Source organism: Mustela putorius, unplaced genomic scaffold (assembly GCF_011764305.1).
Source record: "Mustela putorius furo isolate JIRA1106 unplaced genomic scaffold, ASM1176430v1.1 tig00003898_pilon_pilon_pilon, whole genome shotgun sequence".
Lineage (NCBI taxonomy): Eukaryota > Metazoa > Chordata > Mammalia > Carnivora > Mustelidae > Mustela > Mustela putorius.
Window position 1 is genome coordinate 8674621 of NW_025422047.1, and position 14714 is coordinate 8689334.

General features: G+C 54.6%; 1 protein-coding gene across 3 annotated transcripts in view; it reads left to right on the forward strand.

The window, feature by feature from the left end:
* MAPKBP1 (mitogen-activated protein kinase binding protein 1) overlaps positions 1 to 14714 on the forward strand; it is a 53723-nt gene that overhangs the window by 33655 nt on the left and 5354 nt on the right. For 2 of the 3 annotated variants that reach the window (XM_045067707.1, XM_045067708.1), the window contains 23 exons: positions 3123 to 3185; positions 3418 to 3475; positions 4237 to 4407; positions 4786 to 4923; positions 5188 to 5370; positions 5620 to 5637; positions 5945 to 6105; positions 6895 to 7084; positions 7662 to 7808; positions 8027 to 8202; positions 8979 to 9070; positions 9207 to 9332; positions 9700 to 9770; positions 9908 to 10029; positions 10567 to 10642; positions 10761 to 10872; positions 11050 to 11113; positions 11354 to 11488; positions 11705 to 11841; positions 12040 to 12095; positions 13466 to 13702; positions 14130 to 14296; positions 14531 to 14676. In XM_045067707.1, the coding sequence (XP_044923642.1) occupies positions 3123 to 3185; positions 3418 to 3475; positions 4237 to 4407; positions 4786 to 4923; positions 5188 to 5370; positions 5620 to 5637; positions 5945 to 6105; positions 6895 to 7084; positions 7662 to 7808; positions 8027 to 8202; positions 8979 to 9070; positions 9207 to 9332; positions 9700 to 9770; positions 9908 to 10029; positions 10567 to 10642; positions 10761 to 10872; positions 11050 to 11113; positions 11354 to 11488; positions 11705 to 11841; positions 12040 to 12095; positions 13466 to 13702; positions 14130 to 14296; positions 14531 to 14676 (2846 nt within the window). The remainder of the gene's footprint in view (positions 1 to 3122; positions 3186 to 3417; positions 3476 to 4236; positions 4408 to 4785; positions 4924 to 5187; positions 5371 to 5619; positions 5638 to 5944; positions 6106 to 6894; positions 7085 to 7661; positions 7809 to 8026; positions 8203 to 8978; positions 9071 to 9206; positions 9333 to 9699; positions 9771 to 9907; positions 10030 to 10566; positions 10643 to 10760; positions 10873 to 11049; positions 11114 to 11353; positions 11489 to 11704; positions 11842 to 12039; positions 12096 to 13465; positions 13703 to 14129; positions 14297 to 14530; positions 14677 to 14714) is intronic. The other variant, XM_004751153.3, reaches the window with a different exon arrangement.

Consider the following 14714-nt stretch of genomic DNA (forward strand, 5'->3'; position numbering starts at 1 on the left):
TCTATGATCTTGGTTCTCCGTCTCTGAAGTGGGGATAATTGTACTAAGAGTCACAAGGTTGCTGTAAGGATTAGCTAAAACCAGACATCAAGGCTGCTTAGCAGAGTGCCTGCTACCTAGAAAGTGCTTACTTTGGTAACTCTTGTTACTGAACCCCACTGCGTGCAGAGCTGAGGACGTCTTACTGAAGGAACTGGAAGCCTTCATGTTCACGGTGCACTGAAACTCTTGTGTGGTTCTTTCTAACTTAGCCAGGAGATGGCACTTCTGTTTCCTTCCATGCCTCTGCACTGCTGTTCTAGACATTTGAGGGGGCTTCTCTCTCCGCATTTCCCCCATCCCTTTCTTGCCACCTTCCAATCTTGTCATGCCTTCAGTGAATGGAGATGTGGCTATTTTCTTTCCCCAAGCTTAATCAAACTCTCCTTTCCTGGCTGCCTTCCGAGAACAAAAAAATAAAGCCTCCTTTGAAGTTTTTACCATTGCTGAGATTCTAACAGGACTTCCCTCCATTTTTTCAGAGGAAGAACCTGACACAGTCCCTTAACACCTCGTTGCCCACCGCCAGGAGCCCCCTTGCAGCTTCCTTTCCGTGCTTAAAGAGTAGTAATTTAAGAATTGCCATTTGTTTGGCTCCTACTATCTGTCAGAAAAAAATCATTTAATCTTCATAGAAGCCCTGTGAGCTAGATCTGAGTGTCCATCCTTTATTACAGAGAAGTTGATATGCTTGTACCTTATCAGGGTCGTAGAGTTGTTCGTGGGGAACAAGGGCTCAGACCCTGGTCTCTGCCTCCAAAGCCCACAGCCTCCTGACCGCCCCAACTCTACCTCTGAGAATCCAGATGTCCTCAGTCCCTCCGTCCGTAGAAGACAGGTGGGGCGTGGAGCAGGGAGGGCTGGGCCTACTGATGCCGCACAGGACCAAGCTAGTGGACTAAGGGAGGCACTATCCCATTCACATCCTTCTTGAACAACTGCAGTGGGCCAGCCTCTGCTGGGCCTAGGAGACGGTTCTCGTGAAAGGCACAGTTTGGTGGGAAGGCCTTCAAAAATAATGGAAATTACAGCTCTGATAAATGTTACAAGATTGATATGCCATGCTTGCTATGAGAGCATCTACTGAGACCATTTGAGCTGAGATCTGAAAGGGGACTAAAGATGAACTAATTGGAAAAGGGAGAGAAGAATGTTCTAGATAAGGGAAATAGTTCTGCAAAGGAGCAAGGGAGATTAAAAAGAGTGAAAGAATGATGTTGGAGCATGGTTCAGGGTGAAGCTGGAGGGTGGGTTGGGGTCATACAACCCAGAGCCTTCATGGGTACTTGAAGGAGTTTGGTTTTAGAAGCCCCAGGGCTCATCTTCCAGGAGTGTTATGATCAGATCAGACATGGATATGTGTTTGATGTAAAGTACACTGGAAGCAGGAGGCCTGGGAGTCCTGGCTGTATTCTTTCTGGGACCTTTCTGAGCCTAGGCCTCCTCATCTCAAAGTTCTGGAGGGTTGGACTCAGTGATTTTAAAGTCACCTAGCACACTGCATTTAATTCCTTCCATCCTTCCTTCCAGCTCTAAGGTTCTTTGAGTCTGTCTGTTTGGAGGAATTAGGCTCCCTGTACCCCGGACTGCCCCTAACAGAAACTGGGGAAGCGTGCATGGGGGTGTGTGTATGTGTGCGTGTGTGGTGTTTGGGAACAGGGAAGGAGAATGATGGGGCACGGGGTTCCCAAGGCCATCTAACTTTTGTCATATGTGTAAGGGAAGCAGGAGACTAGAAGTTGGTGTGAGAAGGGAGATGAGGAAGGGGAACAAGGAAAGATGAGCAGACGGAGAGTGAAGGAGAGAGGAAACTGAGGGCAGATCTGGGGAGGGCTTAGAGGAGGAGATGTGACTCAGGAATTCCAAGGCTGTTTGTTGCTCAGCCTGGCAGTTGTGGGCATACCTAGTGTGCCTCAGAGATGCCTGGGTCCCCAGAGATACCTGTGGAATGTGCGTATCAAAATGTTCCGTGGAGCTAAGCGCTCATCAGCAGCTGTACTTGCCTTTGCTTCAAGCTCTAGCAGGCACTGGGCTTCCCATTAAACAAGGCTGGTCTGGGGATGCCACTCTCTGCTCATTCTGTGCCCATCCCCTGACCTGGCGTAGCAGGCCCCACGCTTGCTCCTGTCAGCTACCTACAGTACTAATGAAATGAGGCAGAAGGGGCGATGGGCCCAGGCCTGCTGACAGCCACTGAGCCAATGGGAGAACACTGCCCAGCCACAGCTTTGGGCTTCCTGCCTTGATTCCTACTGCCTGGCCTCCTCCTGTAACTGCCTCTGGAAAGTCGGTTTGAGCCTGATCCTGTCAACCCATGCTGCCTGGTCGGAGAGGGTCCTCCCACCCTTCTCTCCTCTGATTGTCTTCTGGCAGTCTGAAGGACCCTTCTTGGGCTTGCTGGGGCCAGGGATTCTCAGGGCAGGGCCCAGGAGTTCCAAGACACTGAACAGGCCTCCCCAGGCCCTCTTGGGCTCTCTCTGCCTGAGTCTCACTGAGATTCTAGTCTCACTGAGCATCCCTGAACCTTTAGCCTCCTGCCTCCCACCCCCTGCCTCATCTGAGGCACAGAGGGTGTGGGGTGGGCTCCTGCCAGGTACACACGTGGGCACACCCAGGAGAGGCCTCACCCCTCCTTGGAGCACAAACACTTGTCAGACATGTGGCTCCAAGCCTGTGAATTGGGCTGCATACCTGTGGCCAACCTTTATCAAATCACATGGACTCTTCCTTCCTGCACCTTTTCCTGGGCTCTGGGCAAGGGCTGTGGGGAGGCCTGAGCCCTCGCTGCCCTTTGTGGGTATGACCAGAGATGCTGCTGGTGCTTAGGGACCTGGCAGGATAGCCTTGCAGGGAGCCTTCGTGCTCACGGGGCTGCAGAGATAGGTCCTGGTGGGTGGGAAAGGGAAGTCAGAAAAGTGGGTTGCCAAAAAGCTGTCAGTTGTCCTCGGTGGCAAGCAGAGGGTCCCTCTGCACTCTCTCTACGCAGCTCTCAGTGCTGAGTGACCGGAATTTCCAGGTGGCCTGGATGCTCCTGGGGTAGCTGTGGTCTGGGGCTAAGTCTCTCGTCTCACTCATCTCCCCAGGTGTGTGGTCGTGCTATTCAATCCCCGGAAACACAAACAGCACCACATCCTCAACAGTTCCAGGTAAATGGGTCTGTGCCTCGGGGAGGACCTCCTTTTCCGGGGAGCTGTGAGAAAGGCACTGCCTGGGGCGTTGTGGCTCTGCGGTGTGGGGCCTGCTCGGGCCCCAGGCCCAGAGAGCAAAATGACGCACGGAGTTTGGCGTCTGCTGGTCTTGCCTTTTGAGGGGACTCTGTGGGAGCTGGGCTTAGGCCAGGCAGTCAGTGCCCCTCTGAGGCCCCCTTTTGCCCTGCAGGAAAACCATCACCGCGCTCGCCTTCTCTCCCGATGGCAAGTACTTGGTCACCGGAGAGGTGAGTGAGAGAAGGGGGCTGCAGTCCTCTGGGGGTGGGGGGACTGGCCTAGCCTCAGCAGAGGGCTCCAGTTCTAGGCCTGGTGAGGGCTGCTGCCTCTCTGGCTTCCTGAATAGATGCTAAAGCCTAGTTTTTGCTCTACCTGAGAAAACAATAGTTCTTAAGCTTTAGTGAGCTCTAGAATTGCCTGGATTGCGTGGTGAAGCGCACATGGCCAGGCCTCCTAGGATTTCTGATTCTATAGGTCTGAGATGGGACCCCAAAATCTGCATTTCTTACAAGTTCCCACTGGTTGATTCTGCCCATTTGGGAAGCAGGCTTTAAATCCACAGTCTTAAAATGTTCCTGGTCCCTGGAGGCCCCCTGCTGGGCACATGGGGAATGCCTCTTTCTCAGGTTTGCCCGGAGGCCCCCTGGGGACCCCAATAGGCCTGAGTGGGAGCAGTTCTCGACCCTGCAGGCCCATCAGAATCACTCGAGGAATTTCGAGCAAACACACAGGTGCACACACGGATACAGAGATGTGGAACAAAATCTGGGGTCGTCTTCTCCTGGATAATCATTATGGTCCTGAGATAGAGATCATGTTTTTTTGTTTTGGTTTTTACCCTTGGCCCCATACAGCACTCTGCTCCTGACTCTCGGCCAAGGGTCATTAGAGACATTGTACGTAGTTGTTGGGGAGGCAGGGGCCCCCACTCTGAAAGGCTCAGGGAAGCTGCATGCCTCGGCCCTCACTTCCGGTTCTTGTTGCCCTGCAGAGTGGGCACATGCCTGCCGTACGTGTCTGGGACGTGGCCGAGCAGAGCCAGGTGGCGGAGTTGCAGGAGCATAAGTACGGGGTGGCTTGTGTGGCCTTCTCCCCCAGCGCCAAGTACATCGTCTCCGTGGGCTACCAGCATGACATGATTGTCAACGTCTGGGCCTGGAAGGTGAGTGGACTGGCTGGGCTGGCCTGACAGTCTCATGGTGGGCGGTCACGGGCCAGTTGGGGAGCCAGGACACAGCTGATGGGAGCCCCCCCCCCCCCCCCCCCCGCTGATCTCAGTCTTGTTCTAGAAAAGAGCCTGAAGCACAGAAAAGCAACTGTGTAGCCAAGTGTGCTGGTAAAAAGGGGCTAGTTTTATGTCTCTGGGGGGGGCCTCCCAAGGAAAGAAATTCTTCTCTCTCCCTTCTTTTTCTGACCAAAAAATCTTGGAAAGGAACATTTTTAAAAGTACACAGCCTATCCAACCCTTCCGCTGTCCTCTGAACCTCCTCCTTAGCCCCAAGGGGCAGAATTTAGATTCTTCCTCTGGCTTTCCCTCCAGAAAAACATTGTGGTGGCCTCCAACAAGGTGTCCAGTCGGGTGACAGCAGTGTCCTTCTCGGAAGATTGCAGCTACTTCGTCACTGCAGGCAACCGGCACATCAAATTCTGGTACCTCGATGACAGTAAGACCTCAAAGGTGAGCCCATGCGGCCAGAAGTAGCCCCAGGGCCAGAGCCTGCTCGGCCCTCCCCAGGAGACCCTGTTCCACATGGGCCCCCCTCCACTCACTCAGCAGCCGTACAGAAGTTCTGGGTGAGCCAGATGCTATCTGGGCTGAGGGAGCGTCTCAAAGAGCAAGCCGGTGGGGGGGGCTTGCTCCTTTTCCTACCTCCCCTCAGGGCCTCATGTGTCGGGACAGGCTCCAGGGTGGATGGGCGGCAAGAGTGCTGTGTCTCCACAGGTGAATGCCACTGTGCCTCTGCTGGGTCGCTCAGGGCTGCTGGGGGAGCTGCGGAACAACCTGTTCACCGATGTGGCCTGTGGCCGAGGGAAGAAGGCTGACAGCACCTTCTGCATCACGTCCTCAGGGTTGCTGTGCGAGTTCAGCGACAGGAGGCTTTTGGATAAGTGGGTGGAGCTGAGAGTAAGCACCTCCGACCATGGGTCCATGGGTTAGGGCTGGCCGCCCGGGGGTCAGGTCAGGGGAGATCGGATGCCTCTGGCTCCGTAAGCAAGGGCTCAGGCCCTCAGGCGTGTAGGAGGGGACCACAGGAGAGAGGAGCTTGGGGGAGCCCCAGCATGGCCTAGTTCCAGCCCACGAAGATCTGTATAACTCCCTCCTCTCTGCTTTTTCTTCCTGCCTTTCTTTCCCCTGCTTTCCTCTTCTGCTCAGAATACAGACAGCTTCACAGTAAGTGGGGCCTAGACCCTCCTGTCTTTCTCATGCTGTTTCTTTTCCCTCTGCTGGGCTTTTCCTTACTTTGTCCTCTTGGCTGAAACCTCTTGGGCCTTAGAAGGGTCCCTGGCTCCCATCCCCCAACTGCACGTGGCTGTGGGCCTGCTGGCCACCTGCTGCTGGAGGGAGGGGCATCTCTAGCCAGCAGCTGAGGGGCTCAGGCCAGAGCAGCCTCTGCCTTAGCTGCTTTCTTTTCGGCAGGCGACTATGGTGGAGGGGTTGGGCGGGGGACCCTTGCTGACCCGAGCCCCTCCGCCTGCAGACCACTGTGGCCCATTGCATCTCTGTGAGCCAAGACTACATCTTCTGTGGCTGTGCCGATGGCACCGTGCGCCTGTTCAACCCCTCTAACCTGCACTTCCTCAGCACGCTGCCCCGGCCCCACGCCCTGGGGACCGACATTGCCAGCGTCACTGAGGCCAGGTGAGCTACCGAGGGTGCGGGGGCTGCCTCCGCTCAGAGCCTCCCTCTGGGCCCAGCCTTCCCTGGCTGTGTGGTATGAAGAGTGTGTCTGCCCCAGTGATTGCCAGGAACACCTCTGCAGTCCCACAGATTTGGGTTTCCTGATAATGGTGGCCACAGAGAAGACCATACACCTTAGGAAAGTGGGGAGTGTCTCAGTAAGGGGGGTTTAGGCGGGGCTTTAAGATTTGGGCTTGTAGTGGAGGATTTTAGGGATGGTTCAAGGGATTGAAGGTTTGCTCTGGTTAGATGCTGTCAGAAAGTGGGGGCAGTTGCACAGTTGGGCATCTTTATAATTTTAATCTCAAAGGTGGAAGGGAAGGTATGGGGCAAAAGCTGTAATGGATGAAGAAGCAGTAGCCAGTCACCACAGACGGGACCGGGAACGTTTGGTCATGTTTGTGGTTTGTGCTGTGCTGTGTGTTTATCTGTGTTCTCGAACACGGTTATGAGGGGTCTTGTTTTGTTCCACTCCGTCACGGCCACGGAGTTCCCTTGTCAGACTGTGGTGTTCCGTGACATGGGTTGTGTTCCTTAAGAGAACTCGATGGTCCAACAGCGTGTGCCAGGTCAGCTCCCCACTGACAACTATGAGGCGCTGCTTTTTCCTTTCTCAGGCAGCTCCCCCCTGCAGGTCTGAAGAGGCTCACTCTGCTACTTCCTTTGTGGTTTGGCTTTGGTTTTCATTCTTTCCAGTCCTTCATTTCATCAGCTCCCCACTCACTCTTTGCCCTGTCCTCTTCCCCACAGTCGCCTCTTCTCTGGAGTGGCCAATGCCAAGTATCCAGACACCATTGCTTTGACCTTTGATCCTACGAATCAGTGGCTGTCTTGTGTATACAACGACCACAGCATTTATGTTTGGGATGTGAGGGACCCCAAGAAAGTAGGCAAGGTGTACTCGGCTCTGTATCATTCCTCCTGCGTCTGGAGTGTGGAGGTATGTGGGCTGGGCTGGCCTGGGATGGACCATGTTTGCTGGGATACCATTGTGAGGTGGGAAGTGGGAATCCCTGAGTATAAAGTTATACTCCTGCTGCCTCCTTGTTTCTCTGGCAACATCCCTGTGTATCCCCATATCTTCAGATGGGTCCCAAGGACTGAGCTTAAATTTTAGTGCTTCTAAAGCTCGGGCTTCTTCCCTTGTACCCTTGTCTGACCTTAGCTTTGCTTCATCCTGCGCTGGGTGATCTTGGACAAGTTACTGAACTTGGCTGAACCGCAGTTTCCTGAGCTGTAAATCGAGGCACCTGTTTAATCTTGTTCTGAGAACTAAATGAAACGATATAAATGCGAGACATGGAAGAGGGCCTGGAACGTAGTAGGAGCTCGCTAAGGTGTTTGCTCTTAGCCATTACAGAGAGTATCCAGTAGCGACAGCTTGCTTCCTATGTGACAAACATGGCGCTAAGTTCTTCCAACGTTCTGTCTTTAAATCGCATTCCCGTCCATCTCCTCAGGCAGGGAAAGGACTGCCCCCTAACTGGAGATCTGACTCTGTTCCCTCTGCCTCTCAGGTCTACCCTGAAGTGAAGGACAGTAACCAGGCCTGCCTGCCCCCAAGTTCCTTTATCACCTGCTCCTCGGACAATACCATCCGGCTGTGGAACACAGAGAGCTCCGGGGTGCATGGGTCCACTCTGCACAGAAACATCCTCAGCAATGTGAGCCCCGAGGCCATAGGGCACCCGCTCCCTGCTCAGTGCCCCCCCACAGCCTTCACACCTCCCTCTCAGGATCTGGGTCCCCAGATTTGGATCTTCCAGCTTAGATTCGGCTGGGCTCCTTGAGCCAGGGGTTTATCTTGTCCAGCATTCATCCCTTGCAGCTGTATGGGGTCAGGCCTGCCTTACCCACCTCTCCTCCTGACCTGCTCCACTAGGACCTCATTAAGATCATCTATGTGGATGGGAACACTCAGGCCCTGCTGGACACGGAGCTGCCCGGAGGAGACAAGGCTGATGGGTCACTGATGGACCCCCGTGTGGGCATCCGCTCTGTGTGTATCAGCCCCAATGGACAGCATCTAGCCTCTGGGGACCGTGTAGGCACGCTTAGGTAATGCCAGGCTGGGAGTGGTACCAATAGCCTCCTGCAGTGCAGGCTTTGGTGTGGCGGGGTAGGTCCCAAAGGACAGAGCTTGAGAAAAATGTGTGCAAAAAGATTGGGGAACAAGGTGTCTATATACAAGGGGAAAGGTAGTAAATTGACAAGGAGGAAACCCAGCAGAAACCATCCTTCAAGTGATTAAGCTTACCATCCTCATAACAGCATCACAAAGCCTGTTATAGGATGCACTAAGAAGCTACAGAGAGTGGTTTCGGTGGTCTTCTGGCCAAAAATGCATAAATTCAGTCCGATTGTGGGAAAACAGCCCACAGACTCAAATTGAGGCAAAGAGGACAAGAGTAATGAGTACTCTTCTAAAGAGTACAGGGGAGTAAAGGCATCAGGGTCATGAAAGATAAGGAAAGACTGAAGTACTGTCACCGACTACAGGAGACTAAGGAGAAGTAACAACTAAGTACAATTTGGACTCTTGCGAGGATCCTGGATCCAGAAAAAAAGATATTGTGGGAAAGCTGGTGAAATGAAACTAAAATCTTGAATTAGCAGTATTGTACCAATGTAGATTTCCCGGTTCTGGTATTCGATTTGTCGTTAACACGGGAAATCGCTGTACTCATTGCCACTTTTCTCTAAGCCTCAAAGTTCAAAAATAAATAAAAATTTGATTTTAGAAACAGGCCCTGGGGGGAAGATATAGCAGAGAATGGAGGGTGAGTCTTTCCTCCTGTAGTCTGGCAGTGACCTCCTCCCTCTCCTCTTTGCAGGGTGCATGAGCTGCAGTCCCTGAGCGAGATGCTGAAGGTGGAGGCCCATGACTCAGAGATCCTCTGCCTGGAGTACTCTAAGCCGGACACGGGTATAGAGCTCCATTCCTGCTCCGCGTGGTTCACTGACTTAGGGTTACGGGGCTCGGTTCCTGCGGGCCTTCCGCTGGGCCCAGATAGGGGCCTGCTGTGGGCACGCACGGGCTGATGGAGTTCTTTGAACCCCAGGTCTGAAGCTGCTGGCATCAGCGAGCCGGGACCGGCTCATCCACGTCCTAGATGCTGGCCGCGAGTATAGCCTGCAGCAGACGTTGGACGAGCACTCCTCCTCCATCACCGCTGTCAAGTTTGCAGGTGGGGGCAGGGCAGTTGGGACACATCTTAACCACCTACCACCAACATTCTCTACCCCCACCCCGACTGCCACCAGCCTCCCGGCTCGGTGAGAGGGGTGTGCCCCTCACAGGGGCATGTTGGACAGCTGCTGGGAGGCTTGGGGCCTCACTGGAAGGCAGATGGAGTGTAGACTCTATGTGTAGGGGACCCTGAGCCAACCAGTTGGCTGGAGATGGAGAGTACGGAAAACTTAGGTTTGGAGGGAAGGATCCTGATTTAATCGGTCGTCTGGGTCGTGTAGAGAGCTTGGTAGTGGGCCAGTAGAGGAAGGGCTGGCCCCTTGTGGTGAGAGCAGTGGGAATAGCAAGGCTCCCATCTTCCGTAGCCAGCGACGGGCAAGTCCGCATGATCAGCTGTGGAGCAGACAAGAGCATTTACTTCCGCACAGCACAGAAGGTGAGGGTCTGGGGCTTCCTGGACTGGGGTGGGGGTGGGGGGCTCCTACCCTGCCCCCAGCTGAGGTTGTAAGAGGTGAAGGGAGGTTAAAGCGGGGCTTTCTGGGCCTGGTGGGGCCATGCGCTCTACCCCTGCAGTCTGGAGACGGAGTCCAGTTTACACGGACACACCACGTGGTACGGAAGACGACCCTCTATGACATGGATGTGGAGCCCAGCTGGAAGTACACGGCCATCGGCTGCCAGGACCGAAATATTCGGTGGGCATGTCCTTTTCAAATCGTCTGATAGCATTCCTTCAAGCCCGGGGGCAGGGAGTCAGCTCTTGGCAGCTCTCTCCCTACTTCTATCCTTTTGTCCAGGGCCTTGTGCCCCCTTGAGCCTAGAGAATGAGCACTTCACTGTACCAAGGAGGCAGGAGTTGGTGTTGGGGCCTGGCTCCCAGTGAGGACATGGCTGGGACCGAATGCTGGGGGACCCCGCCACCCGGGTGTGCTTGATCACGGCCTCCTCCTCATGTGAACAAGACCATCTTTCTTTCTTTCTTTCTTTCTTTCTTTCTTTCTTTCTTTTTTCTTTCTTTCTTTCTTTCTTTTTTAAGATTTTATTTATTTATTTGACAGAGACAAGTAGGCAGAGAGGCAGGCAGAGAGAGTCAGGGGGAAGCAGGCTCCCCGCTAAGCAGAGAGCCCAGTGCAGGGCTTGATCCCAGGACCCTGGGATCATGATCTGAGCCGAAGGCAGAGGCTTTAACCCACTGAGCCACCCAGGCACCCCAAGAGCATGTTTCTTTACAGGATCTTTAACATCAGCAGTGGGAAGCAGAAGAAGCTGTTTAAAGGGTCACAGGGTGAGGACGGCACTCTGATTAAGGTAAGGCCTTGCCCAGGAGGATGGACCCTAGGCCACAGAAAGGGAAGCACTGGGGTACAAGGTGGAAAGGGACTGGCGTCTCCCTTGTCCTCTGCCAGCTGTGTGTCCCGCTCCTCAGGTGCAGACAGACCCCTCAGGGATCTACATTGCCACCAGCTGTTCTGACAAGAACCTCTCCATTTTTGACTTCTCCTCAGGCGAGTGCGTGGCCACCATGTTCGGCCACTCAGGTGAGCGTTGCCCCAGTACTCTACTGCTGGAACTTTACTCTTTCTTCCTTTAGTTTCTCAGGACCTCACAGAGCTGCCTGTCCCTTGCTTCCAACCAACATCCACCTCCATTGTTGGGGCAGAAGCTTGGCCAGGACTTTAGGGTGGCTCACAGGCCGTATTCTTTGTTCCTCACAGAGATTGTCACTGGAATGAAGTTTAGTAATGACTGCAAACATCTCATCTCAGTGTCAGGGGACAGGTGAGTAGGAGCCGACTTCCCTGAGACACAGAATTTTCCTCTGTGACACACACACACACACTGCCCCTTCCTCTCTCTTTATATGAGGGATGTCTCTGGGAAGTAGGGCTGAGCAGGGGTATTTCTTGGCTGGGCCTGATGTGGCACTAGAGGTTGGCTTTGGCCCTCCTGCCAGCCCATGGAGAAGGGGAGCTGGTGTCTTACCTTACCTCTCCCTCACCCAACTCTGGCTCTACTCAGCTGTATATTTGTATGGCGCCTGAGCTCTGAGATGACCATCAGCATGAGGCAGCGTCTGGCTGAGCTGCGCCAGCGTCAACGAGGGGTCAAGCAGCAAGCGCCGTCTTCTCCCCAGAGGGCTGCAGGACCCAACCGGTGAGAACAGAGTGTGGATACGGGCTAGAGGTGGGTAGGCATCTGGACTGCTCGCTGTTTCAGTGCTCCTCCCTTTATGCTCTGGACCTGCCTTTCACCTGTACCTCCTGACTCCTGGGTCCCCCAACACCTGTTTCATACCTGAAGACCCATGAACACTGGCCTCTTTCTGCACTGAATCTCCTCTTCCTGTGACCTTCCTTGTCTTGGACTCAGGCACGAGGCCCCATCGATGCTGTCTCCTGGACCAGCTCTGTCATCAGACAGTGACAAGGAGGGAGAAGATGAGGGCACTGAAGAAGAGGAGCTTCCAGCTCTGCCCATCCTTGCCAAGGGTACCAAGAAGGAGCCAGGTATGTGGAAGTCTGGAGGAGGGGGAGACAGGCAGCAGTTGGCATAGTGGCTAGATGTGCCCTTTCTGGGACTGGAGGTGAGAGCAGGGTGAGCTGAGGAGGCCAGAGCATCACTATGGCCACACAGCGGGGTGAGCTGGGGCTCTGGGTGGGTGGGTGGGCAGGAGACACTCTCTCTGACTGCCTGTCTCTGTCTAGCCTCAGTGCCTGGCCCGGCCCTGCCCCGAAGCCTGTCCCATTGGGAGATGAGTCGGGTGAGTCACCATCATTAAAAATGCCCTTCCAAGGTTCCCAGGGGGTGGAGGGAGGTGAAGGCAGAGCTCTCCGAGCCTGTGCTGTACCCCTTGTGTCCCAGGAAGGGCCTCGTGGGAGAGTTTAAGCAGCTCGGCTGATCCCAGGTTGGGGGTGGTGAAGCCCACGGGTCTCCTTCCTGCACGCCAGGATGGGTGGCCTGCAAGGTCTAGTCACCACTAGAAGAAGTGCTGTAGTAGTTCAGCTTCCTGGGGGCCGGCGGGGAAGTGTACAGAAAGAACAGGTTGAGGTGGGCAGTAGACAAGGGTTGTCTGAGCCAAAGAGGTAGAGCTGAAGTTCAAGGGGTGCCTGGGTAGCCCAGTTGGTTACACGTCTGACTCTTGGTTTCAGCTTAGGTCATGATCTCAGTGTCATGGGATTGAGCCTTGCCCCATGTGGGGCCCCTCTTAGGGTTCCATGCTCAGAGGACAATTTGCTTGTCCCTCTTCTTTCTCTTCTGCACTCCCCTTGTGTCCGTGTGCCTGTGTGCAGTAGCTCGCTCTCTCTAGTAAATAAATAATGTTTAAAAAAAAAGAACGTAAGTTCAAGAACCTTAAAGGTTCAAAGAGTAGGCATCTGGAGGAACTGTAGCTCTGAAGACTGCAGGTTAGGAGACCCGTGGGCTTCACCACCCCCAAGCGCAGAACTTCCAGAGCAGTTAGTTAGAGGGACCGGGTGGTAAGAGGACCAGTAACTGGGCAGCTACTTCAGGGCAGCCAGAAGGAAGGTCAAGGCTTTCTGAGCCATCCCCAAGGCAGCCGCACCCTCACTTGTGCCGTGTCAAGACTTCAGATGGCAGCGCCGTCACTGTCAGTAGCAGCTCCCTAGAATGCTGGTGGCGTGGTGCCTTCAGGGCCTTCTGACCAGGCCAGGGGCTCAGGGCTGGACTATTGGGTTTGTCCTTGGTGTTCTGAATGGACCTCAGAGTAAGGGACTTTTTAGGGATGACCAGCTCCGAGGTGTCCGTGAGACCAGGTGAAGGCTGAGACTAGAAGGTCTCAGACAGGATGTAGAGTGAAGCTAAGAGCATGAACTCTGGAGCCAGACCACTCGAGTTGTAAACATCAGGCAGGCCTCTGTCCACAGGACTCGATAAGTCATTCAAAACTATAATTCAAAACCTGTAATTTATAGATGGGAAAACTGTACTTCAGTTTTCCCACCTATAAAAATGGGGATAATGATAATACCTACTTTCTAGGGTTGCTGTGGGGATTAAGGGAGTGGGTACATGTACATAAAATGCATGGCACACAATGAGTGATATCTGAGTGTTTGCTGATACTGCTGTCTGGTGGTTGTGACCCCCTCCCCAATCCCTGCCTCACACCAGGCGCAGGAGACGGCGGAATTCCTGGCCCCAGCCCCTGCAGCCAACCAAGGACCCAGGAGAAGGAGCCGCTGGGCCCAGCCAGGTGTGGAGCTGAGTGTCCGCTCCATGCTGGACCTGCGGCAGCTAGAGACCCTGGCCCCGAGCCCTCGCGGTGCTAGCCAAGACTTGCTGGCCATGACCCCGTCCTGCCCTGGCAAGCATGGTCAGCAGGCTCCTGAGGCCTCACGTGCTAGCCAGGTGAGCCAGCTTTCTCCCAGCAACCTAGAGATCGCCAAGCAGCCTTAACCAGCCTTATGCCAATAGCTGGGGCCTGAGCACTGGGCCAGCTGGCCTGCCCTGCCCCTGTGACACATGGGTAACTGGGACTGCAGAGGGTCAAGCTGGCTAAGCAGTATGGTCTGGGAACTGGGGTGGTACCCTTTGCCCTGGGCCAGGTTTCTTAAAGGGCTCATGATATCAAGTGGTGACTGGAGGTTGGCAGTCTAGAGTATGACAGAATATAGTCTTTCCAGAAACTCAAGAACATTAGCTGTTCTCCTCAGAGCTGGACTACTCAGCATCATCCCAGAACTGACGCCTACCAGATCCTTGCCCACTTCCCCCTCTTTTCCCAGACCCTCTCTCACACCAGCAACCTCAGTAATGCTCCTTTGTGTATTCCCAGAACGAAAAGCCCCCTCGGCCTCAGGCTTCCCAGCCCTGTTCCTGTCCCCACATTATTCGGTTGTTGTCCCAAGAGGAAGGGGTCTTTGCCCAAGATCTGGAGGCTGCACCCATCGAAGATGGTATTGTCTACCCGGAGCCGAGTGACAGCCCCACCCTGGATACCAGGCAAGGGTCCTTCCCTCACCAGACCTCAGGGGCCATGCTGTCTTCCTTTCCCAGGCTTCCCTTCCCTTTAGTTAGGGGAGGGCTGGCCCAGGTTCCTTGGGGCTTGCCCGCCCCCTTGCCCCTGCCTCATCCCCAGCCCCACTCACAGGTCGGGGAGACAGAAGCCAGGTGTCCTGGTGGGGCCACTCACCCCTACTGACTGCCTCTTGCTTCCCCGGCTGGCCTTCCTGAAAGTGAGTTCCAGGTGCAGGCACCAGTCCGAGGGACCCTGGGAAGAGTATATCCAGGCAGCAGAGGCCCTGAGAAGCACAGTCCTGACAGCGCCTGCTCTGTAGATGATACTAGCAGCCGCCTCTCCAGCCCTGAGCACCCCAACGGAGGTGAGACTGCAGCTCCGAGGGAAGCCCATGGGCCGAGG